Source organism: Sclerotinia sclerotiorum, genomic scaffold, assembly GCF_000146945.2.
Source record: "Sclerotinia sclerotiorum 1980 UF-70 scaffold_15 genomic scaffold, whole genome shotgun sequence".
NCBI lineage: Eukaryota > Fungi > Ascomycota > Leotiomycetes > Helotiales > Sclerotiniaceae > Sclerotinia > Sclerotinia sclerotiorum.
Window position 1 is genome coordinate 132,250 of NW_001820821.1, and position 18,380 is coordinate 150,629.

Consider the following 18,380-nt stretch of genomic DNA (forward strand, 5'->3'; position numbering starts at 1 on the left):
ATACAGCGCATACCGCCCTCGCTGAACAATTAGAGTGCACCTCAGATCACAGCACTCTAAAAACCTACCTCCACTGGAATTACCGAAGCCAAAAGCCCGCAAAGAAACTCAAGCTAAATACACTGAATGAAACGCTCTTTAAAGACCTACTAGGAGCTAACCGCATTAATATTGCAGCTATCCCCAAAACACCCTCCCCCAGAGACCTAGATCAAGCTGCATCATCCCTTACACAAGCCCTTACAAAAGCCTATACAGGCTCTGCAAGAAGATCCACAAACGGGCCTCTTCAACAACCCTGGTGGAACGAGGACTGTACGAAGGCTGTGCACGAACACAGAATCATCAATACACCTACATCCAAGCGCTCTCTTCGGAAAACAGCCCGAAAAGCAAAACACACCTTCTATATTACGAAAGTGGATAAAGTAGAAGATATAAACGATGTATACCGAATAGCCAAATGGCATCAATCCACAGGAATATACCGAACCCCCCATTTAGCAGACCCCACAAATCAGACCATTGCAAACACAGCTGAAGAGAAAAGGCAATCTCTCGCCAACAACCTACTGACAAACCTCGCTGAAGTTGACGATATCTCATTTGACACTCCGACAGCCTCAAGCAGATCTATCACCTCCCCAGACATAGATATACAAGATATCGAGCTGGCCATCCTGAAAGCAGGGAACAATGCACCCGGTGCGGACGAAATCCCAACAAAAATCCTACAAGTCGCATGGCCACAGATAAGAGAGACATCCCTATCTCTTTTCAAAGGATGTCTACACACAGGACACCACCCAAAATGCTTCCGATTAGCTACAATTGCAATAATTCCCAAGCCCAACAAGCCAGACTACTCCAGCCCACGCTCCTACCGACCAATCGCACTGCTCTCAGTCTTAGGCAAAGGCCTAGAAAGACTCACCGCGAAGAAAATGTCATGGCTCGCCCTGAATCACCAAGTCCTAGCAAACCAGCAATTCGGAGCTCTTCCCCTGAGATCCTCGGTGGACCTCACCACTTGCGTTACACATGACATCGAAGCATCTATAAAACAAGGATTAAGGACTACTCTGCTTACAATGGATGTAAAAGGGGCGTTCAATGCAGTGCTACCAGGGAGACTAGTGAACCGTCTCCGGGAACAAGGCTGGCCAAACAATCTGGTTAAATGGATACAATCCTTTGCTACCAATCGTTCTATCAAGATCCGATTAGACGGCGAGATTGGCCCGGAAACAAAGCTAGAATGCGGTCTTCCTCAAGGCTCATCGATCTCCCCGATCCTGTTCATGCTCTACATCGCGCCCCTCTTCTGGATGGGCAAACCACAGAGCAGATTCGGATATGCAGACGATATCGCGATACTAGCGACATCAGACTCACTTCAAACAAACTGCGACTCTCTACAAATGGATATGCAAGAAACCCTTGAGTGGGGAAAAACCGAAGGCATTACCTTTGACCCCAAGAAATCTGAGCTCATACACTTCTACAAAGGACACCGAACACTAACTGATACCCCTGCAATACATACTGAATCTACAAATATAAAGGTCAAACCTGGCCCGCTCAGATGGCTCGGAGTCCACTTCGACAGGAAACTATGCTTCAAACCACATGTCCAGATCCTCGCAGCCAAAGCCCTCAAGGGAGCTAATGCACTGAGATCCCTCAGCAATACACACCGAGGGATACCCCCATATCTCACTAGGAGAGTGGCTGAAGCCTGCATACTCAAACAGTGCTATTTCGCCTCGGAAACTTGGTGGCCGGGCCGAACCAGACCAAAGAAGAATGCTCTAAACAAACCGATCTCGACCTCGAGTATAGTGGATAGCCATATAAACCTGCTCAATAAAGTGGTAATTACCTGCACAAGAGCAATCCTCCCAGTATACAAAACCACAAACACAGCAGTACTCTACGAAGAAGCCAAACCCAGACCATCAGAGATCGAGCTAAACCAGATCTCACAATCATACGCAGCACGAACCACCAGATTAGACCCCTACCACCCTCTCAGGGTCAGAGCAGAGAACATAACCAAAGCCAAAGAACAGAACCGCATCCCAGACACAAGATTTGCAAGGCACATCACAGCATTACCAAAGACTGAACATATAAACCCTTTAGCCTCCCCACCCTGGGAAATCAGAGAGTCGAGGGCAGAGGCTGAGGCTCGTATCAATGGCCCAATGGGCAGAACGAAAGCACAAGCAGCCGAGGACTTCAAAGCCTTCCATGCCAAGATACCAAGTAGCGATATATAGATCTTCTCGGACGGCTCAAAAAGCGAAAACAAGGATGGTGCAACTGGGGGTGGTTTCGTAATCTCACAATTCGATATTTAGATAGCACACCACTCTTTCTCATTAGGCACAAACGCAGAAGTGTTCGATGCAGAAGCCACAGCCACAGTAGCAGGGGCAGCAAAAGCCCTCACTCTAGCATCAACCAAACTGGCCACAGATCTCTGGATCTTCTTAGACAACCACGAGGCTGCTCTCCGATTAGGATCCCACTTCAATGGTTCCTCACAGAGAGTCTTTGAAGACTTTCTAAAGCTTACACAAGCTTGGGCTGTCAGATCAAGGCTCCCACACACCTCCCCCGGGAAAATCCGCATCCGATGGGTCCCAGGGCACCTGGATATCCCTGGCAACGAACTAGCTGACAAAGCCGCTAAGGAAGGAACAAAACTCCCCTTTCCCCTCAACCCGATCTGTACGCTAGCATCCCTAAAAAGAATGATCAGAACAAGGGCCAACAAAGCAGACGAACAATTATGGAATACAGTCAGGCCACAATACTACAAAGATCTCCAACTCAACCACACTTCTAATACAGACACCCTCTCTCTGAAGAGAGCCACACTCCACCATATTCTCGCTATCAGATCACAGCATGGCGACTTCGCAGCATACCATGAACGCTTCAATCACACTACAGCCCACGTCCATTGCTCGTGCGGTAAAAGGAAAACTCCATTACACTTTTTCTTTTGCAAAAAAGGAAAAGCCTTCAAAGCGCTCACAAAGAGCCCCCCCTCCGAAGCTATCCCCTGGCTTCTAAGCAATCCCACCGGTATAGCCAAACTAGCCGAATGGCTAGAATACACCAAATTCTACACAAAAATCTGCCCGTGGCACACAGGTGCAAGATAAAAAAAAAAAAAAACTTTCTTTCTTTCACTGGATTCAAACGGAGTTAATAGGTCTCTAAGGGAGCTTTTCCTTCCTCTTCTTTCCTCTCTTTCATCTTTCCCTTTTCTTTCATTCAAAAAAAAAAAAACAAGTATGCATACGAACAACCAAAACAAGTACGAGGAGACAGGGAGAGAGATCAAGAGCCAGTGATCTAGTGGACGAGGATGACCACAATTACAACCCCAAAAGGCCTACCGGCCCAAACCCCCCCTGCGAAGGCAATCATGTAAACCCTGCCCTAGCCCCCTTTAAATTGTATATAAATACTCCCCCTAGCTAGCTGATAAACCACTCAGAGGCTTCTCCTCTGAGCGTCATTTGTCCAAAACTGGAATAGATGGCTAAGGTTATCACGCGCCAAGGCGCGTGGGCCTACGGCCTATGACGATAAACACAATCAATCAATCAATCAATCAATCTCTACTTTTGTTTTCCTTCTTCTTTTCTCCTTAGTTTAGTATTTTCTAATATAAGATACTTCTGTCACGATTCATTAATTCACGTGACCTCGAGGACCTTGAGGACCTTTTGGACCTTAGGGTCCCAAAGGTCCTCAAAAGATGATATAGGGTATATAAACATTCATTTAGTCTCGTAGTTAAGGAGCTTTGTGCTCAACTTAGTTATCAATTAGTTTACCTACATTCTACTTGATCTAGTAACGACTTCACTTCCAAGTGAAGACCAGTGATAAAGCCTTAACCCACAACTACCAACCAGACGAAACCTTAGGCAGCCGCTGCCTCCAGTATAGTATCGTTACAACTTCACCCAGTATTCTTGAGTGTGTCAATTATTTTTTCAAATAAATTGATTTATTTAATTGATTATAATATTTGTATTTCAAAACTTTTTATGATTTATTTTTAATAATTTTTGTTGAAAAATTATTTAAGATTTTCAAATTTATATATAAATTCTGTTAAAAGGAATAGAAGTTACCGGTACTAATCACGTGTCGTGATTAGTAATACGGTTACCTAAACAGGCTAGATTAGACGAACCATAAGCAGGCATATTGGTCCCCTCAGAGGATACCACGAGGAGATTAATATGCCTACACACGTAGTAATATAGTCAATATAGAGGCCTCTTCCACCCAATCTTTTAATAAATTCTATATAAATTAAAAATCAAAATTTAAATCATTAATACCTTGTTACGACCACGAATCTTATACTAATCGATCGTGTGCTTACGAGATACGATTTGACCGATTTAGTATGGAATTAAGTGTAACGATACTGTACTAAAGGCAGCGGCTGCCTAAGGTTCGTCGGTTGGTAGTTATAGGTTAAGTGTGACGGAAAAGTCGTAAACGGAGTCAATTCAATCACTTAGAATCTAAAACTAAAGAACTAAGAAGATTCTAAGTAAGAAGGTCTTTATATACAGGGCTAGTGCACGTGAGCCACTAGTGGGTAACAACCGTCACGTAACATTAAGGCTTTATCACTGGTATTCACTTGAAAGTGAATTCGTTACTAGATCAAATAGAATGTAGGTAAACTAATTGATAACTAAGTTGAGCACGAAGCTCCTAGGGCTCCTTATCACGTGATTTCTGATGGTGCGTGCATACACGATCTTCAGGTGACCAAGATCACATACTAATTCGATGAAATCTGATCGTGTTTGCACAAGGCCTAAGCTCTTCTAATTAATCAGTTTGCTACCATCGTAACACCATCAATCCTAATGGTGAATCGTGACATTAAGGTGGTGTGGGGAACAAATATACACAGACCCTGTTAAGCTTAGATCCAGTTCGATAACAATCACAAAACCATATGATTAGAGGATCATATGATGGAGCATTGGAGGTTCGAAGGCTCCTATGGCTCATAGTTACGAAGCTCTACAATAAAGAAATTCATACTGAATATATAGATCTTCATGCTCCCTTGGATCCTTTTGTGTTACGTAGTAACAGTCAACCTGTCCATATGAGCTCAGACCCCGTGAAAAAGCAAACCGATTCACATACAAAATTGTATGGTAATCGGTTCTTAGAGTCTCCCCACCTTCAGCAAGCACAGACATATAGTCTGATTCAAGTCACGTGATAGACCCTGCATATTCAGGGATACGAATCGTAGGTCCATACGAATCGAAGGTCCACAAACTCTCAGGATCCAAGAGATCCAATGGAGGACGAAGGTCTATATCATCAGGATGGTTTCCTTTGTGTAGAGCTTCGTGCTCAAGATCAGTCATTTAGTATACTCTACTATTAGTTACGAATTGCATATCATTATTGTCATTACTTAAGTCCCTGCTTGACGCCTAGTTATAAACCACCTCGAGAGCCTAGAGCACTTCCACGTGATCTAGACGGCAAACCTCGTAACAATTCGATGATAAACCACGTTATATAGAAAAACATAATTTTTTGCAGGGATTTTGTCACAAAACGTCACGGTATTCGATAAGTAAAGTCTAGAACTCTTATATTATTGTTCCCTTCTTTTTCTTTATTCATTACCCAAGAAATAAAGGACTTGGAGAAATATACCCTTTCCGGAACACGGTGACGGCTTACTGTTCATTCAATGATAATTTGGGGATATTTGTCTCGTTGCAGAACTTCCCACAGAATGCTAAGACAAAATTCGACAAGTTCCTGCCTCGCCGCAATAATTAGCGGCACAGTGTTGGGAGATGTTGGTGATCTAATCAATAACTCCCCTACACACTGCCTCAGCTTTTCATTCATATGAATAATCTTTTTAGCACGGGGTTTAACAATCCCCATTGAAACGGATGTCAGCCGGCCGATGCATGATATGTGAGCAGGCGACAGGAATTGCGCCCCTCCAATCTCCTTAGTCTTTGCTTTCCTTTTCTTTCCCTTCCCTCTCACTTCTCTCGATCTCTCTTCTCCTCTTATTTCACTTAAGTGTCAATCTTCCTCGTTCTTTTATCTAGATACGCCGCTTGCGACTCTCATATTTCACTGCAACTTCCAACTTCAAGATTCTACATCATGACTCAACCTATCGAAGTATGGACGTCGAGTAAGTAGACTCCGGTCATGATCATCAATTCATCGCCCGACTAACCCATACTTAGTTCCAGGTCCTAATCCTTGGAAGGTAGGAAGCTCCTTAACTACACACGAGCATGTTCTGAAAATCTTACACAGGTTATCATACTCCTCGAAGAGCTCGGAATCCCGTATGTTATCAAAGAAGTTCGATTCGAAGACGTCAAGAAACCACCCTTCATTGACATCAATCCCAATGGCAGAGCTCCAGGTACATAAGCATCATTCCTTCTGAATATTGTAACCATGAATTCACAGAAACTAGCTATCATCGACCCCAATACCGACTTGACACTTTGGGAATCAGGCGCCATCTTACAATATCTTGTCAAACAGTATGATACGGAGAAGAAGTTGACCTGCGAGAAGTTGCAAGACGAACATCTCCTCAATCAATGGCTCATGTTCCAAATGAGCGGTCAGGGCCCATATTTCGGACAATGCGGCTGGTGAGTATTTACTATTCAAAGCTCCTACTTTTTCCAACGATCCAAGACTGATCACTCTTGCACAGGTTCAATATCCTGCATTCCGAGAAGATCCCATCCGCCATCGAGCGTTACAATAACGAGGTCGCCCGCATCCTCGGGGTATTGGAACGTTCGCTCGAAGGAAAACAATGGCTTGTTGGTGACAAGTTTACCTTCGCTGATCTTTCTTTTGCTCCTTGGAACGACAGAATTGACACGTTGTTTTCATATCCACCTTGTTCTTACGAAGATAATCTTCTTAGAAAGTTCCCCAACGTGGATGCTTGGCACAAGAGAATAACAGAGAGGCCAGCTTGGAAGAGGTCCATGATTGACAGGGAGAAGAGAATGGCCACTTTGGGCTTGATGCCAAATGGTATGCCCAAGGGAGTCTCAAACATGGAAGAATACGTAGCCAAAATGGAGGCCGAAGGAGATGCCTAGATTGTTGCCTCAGCCAGCTTGTAGTTATAGTTGTCGTTCAATAACGCTTTGCGTGAGCACAACGGAATCCAACAAGGCTAAGACTCTAGATACGTCTTGACAATTAATACCTATGCAAAGAACTTTATCTACCCATCTAATTGTTTAGTGAGACCTACTTAAGTGGTGACAATATCTTAAAATGGCCCATCGGTAGCACCTGCATCATATATTTAATTTGAAGCCGCGGTCTCTCGTCGAGATTAGGCTCCTAGAGTGAAAGTTCTATGATATTTTGCAGGTGACTATGATATTATATGATATAATAACCGTTACAGCTTTCACTTTTTAGACAGGCAGATCACCTAGACTTGGTAAGAGATGTCAAGTATATACAGCTGCCTTGAGTTAAAAGGTGTTGACCTCCTAGGATCTTGGCAGCATATGCATATATATTGCATGATGCATATAAGGAGCAAACAAAACTCAACTTTTAATTCATTCTTTCCTTTTTGGTATACTGTTTGTTTGCTTTCAATATTTTGATTTCAAAGCACTTTAATTCCGAAGGCCGAATACCTAACCCTATTCCTTCATTTTTTGAATATATACTCGCAGCTTAACTGCTTAGCTAGAGAATCAATCAATTCAATCTGATGCTCTTTCTGGTTTCAATAAACCCAATAAAAGGATATACCTCTATTTTTGGATTACCCAAGAACTTTGGTCTACACTACATTTTACAGACACTAACTATTAATATTTGATACCCAGTACAATCTTCTACAACTTTTTCACACACTTTCTTTTCTCTCTCAGTTGATCATAGAGTTAATTACAATTGCGCTACAAGTTGTTTGCTTTAGTGTTTTCCTCATTGGATTCTATCTGGTTTGTAGCTAAACAATGTCCTTGAGAAAAGTAAATTTTGATCAGGGCTATTAGATTCTAAAAATTTAGTATATGATATTGGTTTATTAAATGTGCCAACTCATCAAACGATATTTAAATATTTAATTTTTTGTTGTAATTATATTCTGAAATCAAATATTTTGTTAAAAGGAATGACCTCACACAGGGAATAGTGGGAAGCTGATAGGGCAGAACTGAGGTAATATTGGTCTAGTAGGTTAATCTCTCTTCTAAGTTCTACGGAAGTGCGAAGCTCTCTGTAAGAGAGCTTCTCAATCTAGTCCTAACAGGACTAGTGCCCTGTGCACGTGCTACGCAGGAACCATTCACTTTAACATAAGTAACAAATTAAAACCTATGATAAATCGATATAGTATATTTGTGTTACGAGGTTTGCCGTCTAGATCACGTGGAAGTGCTCTAGGCTCTCGAGGTGGTTTATAACTAGACGTCAAGCAGGGACTTAAAGTAATGACAATGATGATATACAATTCGTAACTATAGTAGAGTATACTAAATGATTGATCTTGAGCACGAAGCTCTATACAAAGGAAATTCATCTTGATTATGTAGACCTTCGTGCCTCGTTAAAAAACCGATGGCTATAAACCCGACAATTCGATCACCGCAAAACCGATCTCGATTTGTCGGTTTCTTGATCATGTGATCAAGAACGTGACCCATGTTACTGTCCGACGTAACAATTTGTTTCGAAGAAAAAGATAACTTTATTAGAAATGTATCACTTTTAAGCACACTGCTGCTCAAACTTTCTACTTAAAGAATGTTTCAATACCATTCTTGGGAGAATTCACAAATCTTTGGTTTCAACCTGAAGAAAAGAGTCAGTAGACTCAGTGAATCAGTAGACTCGGTGAATTAATAAACTCAATGAATAAACAAACTCCCCTTTCATCAAACTTGATGCGACAATACTACTATGAACTCCAAGGCGCGGGGTCGCCAGGAGATAAGTTCCACAACAGGTATCGAACCCCTCTCTCGTTCCTCCTGCATAAATACAGCCAACTAACTATTCCGCAACAAAAGCACTCAACTTCTTCTCGTCATAACAATCTTCCTCAATCAATTTCTCCCATTTCTACAGCAAATAAGCCAATGAATTTAATAACAAGGACTAAAGCAGTTGAACTCACCTCGCCAGTAACCTTCACCACAGTAGGCAATCTATTAATCCCCCAGGGTTCCTCCCTCCAAGGACTTTTCTTTCCAGGTGACATATCCCTCCATCTAAAAATCAATTTTCATCAGCCATCATCCTCACCATGATATAAGTTATATAAAATCCACAATCTCCCCTTCTCTTTACATGCCAAATCTAGATCTAGATCTCCAGGTAATCAATAAATCAATAAATCATAAACAGCATACCCGACCTGCAACCCCGCATAAACAAGCCTAACCCTCTCTTCCACAGCAGCCTTATCAAGAAATCGACTCAAAGGACCCTCAGCATTTCTACAATCCCCGCACCAAGATTCATTGGTCTCAGGTTTGAGCGAGGCGAAAAAAATCACATATTGTGGTTTGCTGGCTTCTTCGAGATGCTTTTGGAGGACTTGTGGAGAGTCGTTGAATACGGGAAATGAAAGTGGCATTTTTGGTGAAGATATATGTTATGTCTCTTTTTAAGGTGGAAGGGATGTTATTGCGGGTGGAAGTGTGGTGATGATGGAAGGAGAGAGAAAAAATGGCGTAAGGTGTTATTCTAACTTGGAAGGTGGGGTAGGTCACTGAGCCGGGGTAAACCCGATGTTAGACGGAGTGAGTGGACAATCTTTCACGTGCAATTGCAAATGAAGCTATTCACAGAAAACAATACTCATTAGAAATGATTTTTTACTCAAATGGACTTGATTCATATAATTTTTATTCTATTAACAATTACCCATGAATTTAAAGCATATATAACCCCCTTGTACACCCCCCTATCTGACCATACTTCTCATCACCTACGCAGCCCAGGCTTCTCCTTCAATTACATGGCTACATTCTTCCCTTACTATATATCCCCCCTCTTATCAAGATATATCAAATTATATTATCGTTTCAGGCAAGTCATCAAGTAAGTTCGGTACACTCGCCTTGTCGATGATGGAGTACATAACAGAGAATAAGCGAACGAGGAAAAGCGAGCGCTGAATTGAATGAAACATGGGGAATAAAAATTTGATTCTGGTACTGACTAGATCGAAACATGAACGATCTCTGGGAACTGAATCAGATCACTATGATCATAAAACGAACGCGGCCCCTTGTAATACCTCATAAACATGATATCAGCTTCTTCGCGATATCTATGGTCCATAAGCATATAGTAGAGATCGATGACAACGGCATGAGTTTCCCAAGACGAAAGTCGATAATTCTCCTCAAACTTGCGGAAATCCTCCCGTTGTAATTCCAAAGCCCCTTAATGTCTTTCCGACGCTCCATGTATCCCGCTAGGTTTGTCTGTGATATTAAGGCAAAGAAATCCGTATCACCAGACTTCCTCAAGCCATCTCTGTAAATTTCTTTCTCTATGGCCTCGAAAGCATCACAGTTCCCCTCCTCCGGAAACAATTTAGCAGTGAAGACTTTTTCCATTTTTCCACCGTGATCTTTAACATGCTTAAAAAGTTCGATATATGTATTTATTAGTCACTGTTTAGTCGGATTTTGCTTGTCAAAAGGAATCCTGCCATCTAAGAAAGCTATTGATATTAGAATATATAATGATTTATCAGAATTGGGTCTCCAGCCTTTGTTAAATCGCTTCCCAATATCCAAGGCTTCTTTCAGTAGATTCTTACCGTCAGAAATACTTTGAGCTTCATTTGGCCTATTTCTGCCCATTTCGACATAGGTGTACGAAAGTTCTAATAAGAGCTAGAGTTTATGCTCAGTTTTGCGTAAATATTTCTTGAGAGATTTTAAAATTACGCCTAGAATCGTTTTGGCTTCTTTATACCTATGCAATCTCACTAACGCAAGTGCTAGATGACGACAGCTTAGGCGGTAGAGATTGGGGTCATGTTCCTTGGAAGAAAGTTCAACTTTTCGTCTTAGCTCTTCCGCCACACTGTATTTTCCATTCTCTTCAAAAAAAAAAAAAAAAAAAAAAAGACATGGATAAAGTGAAATGGGATTTCAATGTTTCCCGAGAGGGGCTGACTTCCAAACTTTACCCAGTTGAGGAAGCAAGCTTCTATGTCTTTCTCAATGCCAGAATTAGAATTGCGTATAAAAACGCCCTTAGAAATCTTCAACGAATATTGAAGAATGCACAAAGCTTCTAACGCAAGGTCATGTCTCGTACGCGGATCTGGTCGATAAAACGCCCATTCTCAGATCATGGGATGAAAAAAATAGAAGCACTCGTCGTGTTTGGTCTTTTCTATGGTTTGGCACAAACTGAGGTTGCTAAGCTCTTCCAAAACACCTTCAAATTTGCTCTGACTCCAACTATCTGTTCCTTTGTCCCTGAAAATATCCATCCACCATGGTCTTCGTGTAGCCATATTGAAACAGGTTTGAAAAATTATTGAGCTCATTCGAGTCCCATTTAGTAGAAACGCACTGATACAAAGAAAGTGGTGCTTCGCATTTGCCATCTCGCCACTAATGCAATTGAAAGATTGCCCCCATATAGTAGAAAGGGAAAAGGTATCTTTTGTTTAGGGTTCAATGGATTGGGTGCTCTATATGTCCAGGTTGGAGGATAATAAGCCATTATTTCCTCCCGCCGGTCTTCGTTTACTCCGGTGAATGCGTTGAATTCAAGTTTCCGATTCTTAATATAAGCTCCAGCTCGGGCTACAGCTAATGCAAGACATGAGAGCAGACGGCAAATTTCGCAGGCTTGCCTGATATCCTCATCTGTCATTCCATTCATATGTTCTGTGTGATTGAAGAGTAGATTGATGGCCTCGTTTTCATCTAAATTCCCAATAGATATAGAGTGACCGAGCCTACTCAGATCTGGGTGACGGCTCGTTATGATAATGAAACCGTAGCTACCACGTGAGACATAGGTATCTGTGTTGAGAGAGGAACGACTGTTCATATTGTCGAAGACGATGAGCCATGGATGATAGTGGCTCCTCTCTCGCATCTTAGCAAAAGCAGCGGCGGAGCGGCGCTCTGGCTCCATCCTGTCTTCGTGGTCATACATGGTCGTTTTCGCAATTCCACGAAAGCTTTCCTCCATCAATGCCTGACCCACACTCAATCCACATTATAGCAAAGAAAGAACTAGTACGTTTCATCTCTCGATAACAATGAAAAGCAAGCTGAGTTTTACCACAGCCCCAAATTCCATGAAGAACTACAGTCTCTGTCGATCCATTTAGTAACACCTGGTTTATTCTTTCCTCAATTCTGCCCATGCAGGAACGTTTTACGAGGGCTTTAGTATCAGTCAAATCAACCGGAAAGCAGGCATGCTTATGAATGGTAACAGGATCGTGATGTATTCGACCATCTAAATTCATTAGCCACCATGATGGCATAATAATATGACAGATATTAGTTACCAAGCACTTGAAGGTTAATAGTGAGCTTGGTACGCTCATGTGCCAACGAAGCTACGATTTCATCAATTTGATGATCAATATCATCCTTCCGGAGGTATGCTTTCGTATGCGCACTGACTTGGCCTAGCTCTTCCCACTCTTCAAGTTTAATTTCCCCGATATCTCTCTCAACATTCAGCTGGTGGTAAATCTCAGCAATATGTCTATATTTCTTGTCCATCTCGCCAGCCTCCTTTTCCGTTGGTGTTGCCAAACCTGCTAGGACGTTCACGAGATCTGATGGAAAGGCTATCTCCAGTGCCGATTTTGGCTTCGTGACTCCGAGAGCCCTGTTAGCCCCAGCACCAATATTGAGAATGCAAATGACCCTCAGTGGACCAAACACGGGTATCGCTTCTGCTAGCACTTGTTTAACGGGGATATTGCAGTCGACCCAGCATCCACAAATTCTTCATTGATACCATTTTCTTCAATCATGATACTTTTGAAAAGTCGAGGGGCTGCACACATTGCTCGAGCTGCTTCCCAGATCTTGCAATTGTAACTTTGATCCGTAATAGCTAACCATGAACGAAATTTCGTAGGATCACCTTCAACGTGCAATGAACTGACAGCACACACGAAACCATAGATAGTGAGACTTGTGCTACCGCAAAATATTTTCTAAGCAGTGATACATACGTTTTACATGCCCCGCAATTTTCTTCCTCATTCATAAGGCTTCCGGTCATCGCCGTGACCTGGTCCATGTCTAGCTTCCAACAAAGACTTGATTGCTTGCTCCAGATTGGATGCGTAAAAAATATAACCATGCAATGCCTTCGATTTTTTGCCTTTGAAAATCTGCTTTGCTATTGAAAAATAACATTTAATAGCTTCTGCTGTAGATAAACGGAGTCGTCCAAGCAGCAAAACATTTAAGCTAGACTTGGTAAGCATCCAGCATCCAGCATCCAGCATCCAGCCCGAAGATTTTAGGATGGAAAATATTCATTCTCCTGTACTTGTGCCGCACATCATGTCAAAATAGCCTGCCGGTAATAGGTTACCGGAAGATTTACACTTGTATTCGAGACGATGCATTGTCTCGTTGAGGATGAACAGCTCGGATAGTCCTCGATTTCTACCACCGTTTGCAATCAAACGTTTAGTAGATATCTCAAAAGAGGATGTTTCAACTTGCCGAGTGATAAAAGTCTTAAAGGCATTGCCTCCTGACCTACATCGGGGACGTCGGGGTCCATCTCTGAGCTGCACCGAGACATTTTGATTGTCGGTTGAACAGGAGCCCTAGATGAAGCAAAAGAGTTTTTGAATCGAAACACGCTCAGGGCTCTGGGAGGGGGTATCAGTGCAGCAATAAACAGATGATTAGAGACGGTAAGCCTAACTTAAAGAAAGGTGTAAAGGACTTCGTACTCGGTATGATAAGGACACTAACATAGGGTACTCGTACGAAATTCACCCTCGTATCCAATGATCTCAAACCAAATTCCTTTTCCCAAAAAATGTTCGGCTCGTATTCAAGAATTAATCAAACCCTACAATTATATAACTAAATATTAATATCCACATAAAGCGAGCGAGGCCACATATTTTGACATAGCCTAAGCCGAGCCCGAATTACTCGTGAAGCATTCTTGCGAAGCAGCAAAGAGAACACAAAACAAGTATGCGTCGTTAATTTTGTGATACTATACCACGTACTCACAGGCGCTTCTTCCAGTCACACTAGTATTACAAGCTCGAAAGGATCTTTCCCTCAAAAGATTTCATTAATTGGATATCTTTATGCACTTGCACAACAAGTAGGAAATCCGCTCCAAGAACTAACATTAATGCATCTGCAGTGGTCGAGGATCCCTGTTGTAATTCTAGTTCTGCCCAATTGACAATAACTGCTTCACGCAGTTGCTCTGCGCGGAGCCTCAAGATGAGTTGGCATACCATTGGGTTTGGTATGCTTGGTAGCTTGAGGGAAGAGATTATGGAATGGCATGGACCCTATAGTTAATGCTAGCCATTAATCCATTAATATAACGTGCAATCGGTAAGTATCACATGAAGGAAAACCAAAAGAGCTTTCAGACAAGTAGACCAAAAAAGGGAGAAAACGAATAATTTCCTGAAAAGATAATAATAAATCAACCTAAATAAGTAGCAATCCTCCAAAATGCCTCAAAGATGAATACCCATCGACCAAATACGCCAGCATGCTCCGATATCCTATATATCAAAGTAGCGCAACCATACCTTAATCCAGTTCCCAATCCTTTACATCCACAGATTAGATGGCCATTTTATCCAAAATCTTCAATACTCCCTTGCCCTTATCCCCTCCATCATCTAACTCTTCGATCAATTTCTTGACTCTTTCTCCTAAGGTATTGAGAACCTTTCGACAATATTCGAAACTACCAGTTTGTTCCATGTATGCTACTGCATATTTCTTGACTTGTTCATCATCCGGTTTCTGCTTTAGGATATTGAGAAGAACGAGATTATCCGGTGCGGCACGAATAGAATGAATAATCGGAAATGAGAATTTTCCCTCGGTCAAATCCTCACATAAACCCTTATTTTGTGAGTATTCAGGAGAAGAAAGATTTTGATAATCATCGCGGATTTGAAATATGATTCCAATGAGGTTAACTAAGGGCACACAATCCCTAAACAGGGGTTAGCATGTTTGTAGATCCAGTGGGGGGAGGGGGCGGGGTATTTACCTCGAGGTTTTGCTCTCAGCTTGCATAAGCTTGACAGCGAGTCTGAAAAGGCCACCAGTTTTATTACCAACCATTTCCAAATAATCATCTTCGGTAGGACAAGTCAAACTATCTCTCCAAAATAGATCCATCCCCTGACCCCTATGAAGGTTTAATAACTCCTCTGTGTAAATGGTAATCGCTTGTGGATTGTTGAGCTTCTGCAGTTCTTGCAACGCGCAAAAGTATACATAATTCGCGGAATTGATCGTTTGCGCCGTGCCAAAAATGCTATGTGCGACGGGTAATCCACGTCGCAATAATGATGAGTCTTCGACATCATCCACGAGTAATGATGCCGTGTGCAACATTCCCACAACTTTTGTAATAACTTCCAAACTCTCCGGTGGTACCTCCAACCATTCATTGAATGCCGCGATCAATTGTTTCCTAATGTCCTTTCCTGGATGTGCCTCCAAATAATCATATGGACCGAACAATATCTTCTCCTTTTCTGGCGCCCATGAGCTTCTACCATGGAATGCCATATCGTTCTTGTTGTATTTATTTGGATCTGGAGCAGAACCCCCTTGAACAGAAGGATTCAAGGTCCCTGAAGACTGTGCGGTATGCATACTATTTCTCTGACTTATCCAATCGCCTTCAGGTACAGGACGTAGAACTGATTTCGAAATTGTATGATTGATGTTGTTGTGACCGGTGGAGGAAGTTCGTGGAGGAATAGCGTTTGGAGAAGGAAAGTTTTCGGAAAGCATAATGGAAGGACCTCTATTTGAAAGATTGGTTTGAAACATTTGGCCCTGCTTATTAGAGATATTTTCACCCTTTAATTGAAAGACGGAGAGAACAAGACTATTGATATGATTGATTCGTAACCTTGCATGAATTTGTGGCGTTGAAGAATGAAATTTAATGAAGCTGTTTGTGTGTATATTTCTGTTCCTTCGTTTCCCTTTACAGATGTACAGAGGAGCAGAGTAGAGTGGCTTGGTTATAAGGATCCGATTTCGATGAGTGTCAAATCAGCAGTATCAAATCAGTAGTATCAGCAGTGAGCAGAATGTAACAGTGATTCTGAGGTTCTTGGTTTACCGTTTCACTACCCAATGCTTAACGTCATTTATTTTTGGTCGTGCAAAAAAGGCCGGCGGCTTCCAGATTTCTTCACGTGGTAGTTAATATTAGGCTTTCCGCAGATGGTAGTCTGTGGTGGTGGGTGAATGGTATGTTCATCTGATCGCATTTGATCGTGTGAGAATATATTGAGAAACATATTGTTAATATGGTTAGAGATGAGAGGATTTTAGATAATTCATTCCTAATAATGAAGAAAAGGGTTGTCCTGATATATATTTAAACATACCTAGGTACATAAATATATATCAAAGAATAAATTGTTTCACATAAATTCACGTCATAGATCAATAGGTTATCGTAGTCAATAAACTTCAATGAAAAAAGAAAGGAAATGTCCACACTATTCGCACTATTCCCAAAATTGGTCAATTATCTCTTCACCGCCCTATTTCATACAGAATCTGCCACTCGGTCATTTATCAATGCACCAATGCCGTAAGCTAAAGCACAGATTTACACGCTGCGTCCGATGTCCGATGGTAAAGACTCGACTTATTAATATCTTCCCTGAACCTGAAAAGCTTCCCGTCTCTTGCATTCGTTGCCCTGAGAACGATCCTATAACCCGAAACCATTATTGCAAATTAATAGTAAATCTACCATTCAGCTGTGTTTCTTGACCCAAAAAATCCAAACAAGATAATATTTTCTTTTTCCCGTACATTCTCTTCATTTCCTGTATTAACATTCGAATCTACATTTACATTGGGTATCATTCTTTCAAAGTGTATAATTCAATTCAAACCAAGTTGCGAATTTGGATTTGCGCAACCTTTCAAAATCCCAGACAAAACTCCATTCATTCAACCAACGCGTCCAAAATCAAAAGTAAACAATGGAAGCTTTACTTTCTCTATCTTTCGATAATCTCTCTTCCTATGATGCATCAAAGATTCGAAAAGGTCTCCGACAGGTCGAAGGACTTTTAGCCCAAATTTGTCTATCCAATTCTCCAAAGTCCAATGCCGATAAGCGCCGTTCAATTGTTGATCCGGGAAAAGAACCACCTCCACGAAAGCCTCTCAATGAACTACCTAATGATGCTGCATTTCGAGAATTCTTTAGATTACAAGAGGGATTTGAATGGAATGTTGCTATGCGATTGGTTACATGTTTGGATAGATTGATGGGGAAGAGTAATGATGGACAGAGTGATATGTTGATAATTCAAACATTGGAATTGATACAAGGGGTTCTTTTGTTACATCCTCCTTCTAGGAGTTTGTTTTCCAGAGAATTATATATGAATGTATGTACATCAATCAAATTTACGCGCTTGCTAGGAATTGAGATGCATGATACTAACTTTTCCAGCACCTCCTTGATCTCCTTGAACCAGTCAATTGTCCCGCAATCCAATCCGCAACCCTTCTCACACTCGTCTGTTCACTTATCGAGACACCTAAAAATACTCGCACATTCGAAACCCTCGACGGTCTTTTAACAATAACCTCAATCTTCAAATCTCGAGAAACAAGTCGCGAAGTAAAGCTTAAGCTAGTTGAATTCCTATACTTCTACCTAATGCCCGAAACCCCTTCAATACCATCAGCAGCCGCATCAAATTCGTTAGCATTATTGCAACGCAGTCCAAGTAAGCTTCCTGGCGTATTCAATAGTCGAGAAGAGGCAGGAAGGAGAAGAGCACAAAGTGAGAGTGAACAAACCAAAACTTTAGAGGAGAAACAGGAACTCTTGGGAAGATATCTTCATAATGTTGATGATTTGGTGGCGGATCTTCGGGAGAGTCATCCATTTGGAGGAAGTGTCGGGAGTTAATTGATGATATAGATAATTTCTAAACGAGTTTTGGTGAAGGGTTGGTGAGATTCTTCAAGGCGCGCATAAAGATTCTTGTGTACATCTGGGCACGCATGTCACGCATTAATGGGAGTTCTGATTTGAGACTG

At 41.7% G+C, this 18,380-nt stretch overlaps 9 protein-coding genes across 9 annotated transcripts; 3 read left to right on the plus strand and 6 right to left on the minus strand.

Moving 5' to 3' along the window:
- Nucleotides 1-944: 944 nt before the first annotated feature.
- On the plus strand, nucleotides 945-2,282 carry SS1G_10106 (hypothetical protein; the record flags this gene model as incomplete). Its single annotated transcript, XM_001588509.1, has 1 exon — nucleotides 945-2,282. One exon carries the CDS (start codon nucleotides 945-947, stop codon nucleotides 2,280-2,282), a length of 1,338 nt encoding a protein of 445 aa, XP_001588559.1.
- Nucleotides 2,283-5,276: 2,994 nt separating this feature from the next.
- SS1G_10107 (predicted protein) lies at nucleotides 5,277-5,435 on the minus strand (the record flags this gene model as incomplete). Its single annotated transcript, XM_001588510.1, has 1 exon — nucleotides 5,277-5,435. The coding sequence occupies one exon, from the start codon at nucleotides 5,433-5,435 to the stop codon at nucleotides 5,277-5,279; it is 159 nt and encodes a 52-aa protein (XP_001588560.1).
- Nucleotides 5,436-6,204: 769 nt separating this feature from the next.
- SS1G_10108 (hypothetical protein) lies at nucleotides 6,205-7,178 on the plus strand (the record flags this gene model as incomplete). Its single annotated transcript, XM_001588511.1, has 4 exons — nucleotides 6,205-6,235; nucleotides 6,291-6,313; nucleotides 6,523-6,713; nucleotides 6,779-7,178. 4 exons carry the CDS (start codon nucleotides 6,205-6,207, stop codon nucleotides 7,176-7,178), a joined length of 645 nt encoding a protein of 214 aa, XP_001588561.1.
- Nucleotides 7,179-9,102: 1,924 nt separating this feature from the next.
- On the minus strand, nucleotides 9,103-9,688 carry SS1G_10109 (predicted protein; the record flags this gene model as incomplete). The annotated part of the gene is made up of 3 exons (XM_001588512.1): nucleotides 9,103-9,171; nucleotides 9,227-9,320; nucleotides 9,462-9,688. The coding sequence occupies 3 exons, from the start codon at nucleotides 9,686-9,688 to the stop codon at nucleotides 9,103-9,105; spliced, it is 390 nt and encodes a 129-aa protein (XP_001588562.1).
- A 667-nt stretch (nucleotides 9,689-10,355) lies between these two features.
- On the minus strand, nucleotides 10,356-12,246 carry SS1G_10110 (predicted protein; the record flags this gene model as incomplete). The annotated part of the gene is made up of 4 exons (XM_001588513.1): nucleotides 10,356-10,703; nucleotides 11,016-11,154; nucleotides 11,261-11,280; nucleotides 11,653-12,246. 4 exons carry the CDS (start codon nucleotides 12,244-12,246, stop codon nucleotides 10,356-10,358), a joined length of 1,101 nt encoding a protein of 366 aa, XP_001588563.1.
- Nucleotides 12,247-12,599: 353 nt separating this feature from the next.
- SS1G_10111 (predicted protein) lies at nucleotides 12,600-13,175 on the minus strand (the record flags this gene model as incomplete). Its single annotated transcript, XM_001588514.1, has 2 exons — nucleotides 12,600-12,917; nucleotides 13,173-13,175. The coding sequence occupies 2 exons, from the start codon at nucleotides 13,173-13,175 to the stop codon at nucleotides 12,600-12,602; spliced, it is 321 nt and encodes a 106-aa protein (XP_001588564.1).
- Nucleotides 13,176-13,746: 571 nt separating this feature from the next.
- On the minus strand, nucleotides 13,747-13,872 carry SS1G_10112 (predicted protein; the record flags this gene model as incomplete). Its single annotated transcript, XM_001588515.1, has 1 exon — nucleotides 13,747-13,872. The coding sequence occupies one exon, from the start codon at nucleotides 13,870-13,872 to the stop codon at nucleotides 13,747-13,749; it is 126 nt and encodes a 41-aa protein (XP_001588565.1).
- A 1,022-nt stretch (nucleotides 13,873-14,894) lies between these two features.
- SS1G_10113 (hypothetical protein) lies at nucleotides 14,895-16,088 on the minus strand (the record flags this gene model as incomplete). Its single annotated transcript, XM_001588516.1, has 2 exons — nucleotides 14,895-15,276; nucleotides 15,334-16,088. The coding sequence occupies 2 exons, from the start codon at nucleotides 16,086-16,088 to the stop codon at nucleotides 14,895-14,897; spliced, it is 1,137 nt and encodes a 378-aa protein (XP_001588566.1).
- A 1,217-nt stretch (nucleotides 16,089-17,305) lies between these two features.
- On the plus strand, nucleotides 17,306-18,249 carry SS1G_10114 (hypothetical protein; the record flags this gene model as incomplete). The annotated part of the gene is made up of 2 exons (XM_001588517.1): nucleotides 17,306-17,719; nucleotides 17,785-18,249. 2 exons carry the CDS (start codon nucleotides 17,306-17,308, stop codon nucleotides 18,247-18,249), a joined length of 879 nt encoding a protein of 292 aa, XP_001588567.1.
- Nucleotides 18,250-18,380: the final 131 nt, after the last annotated feature.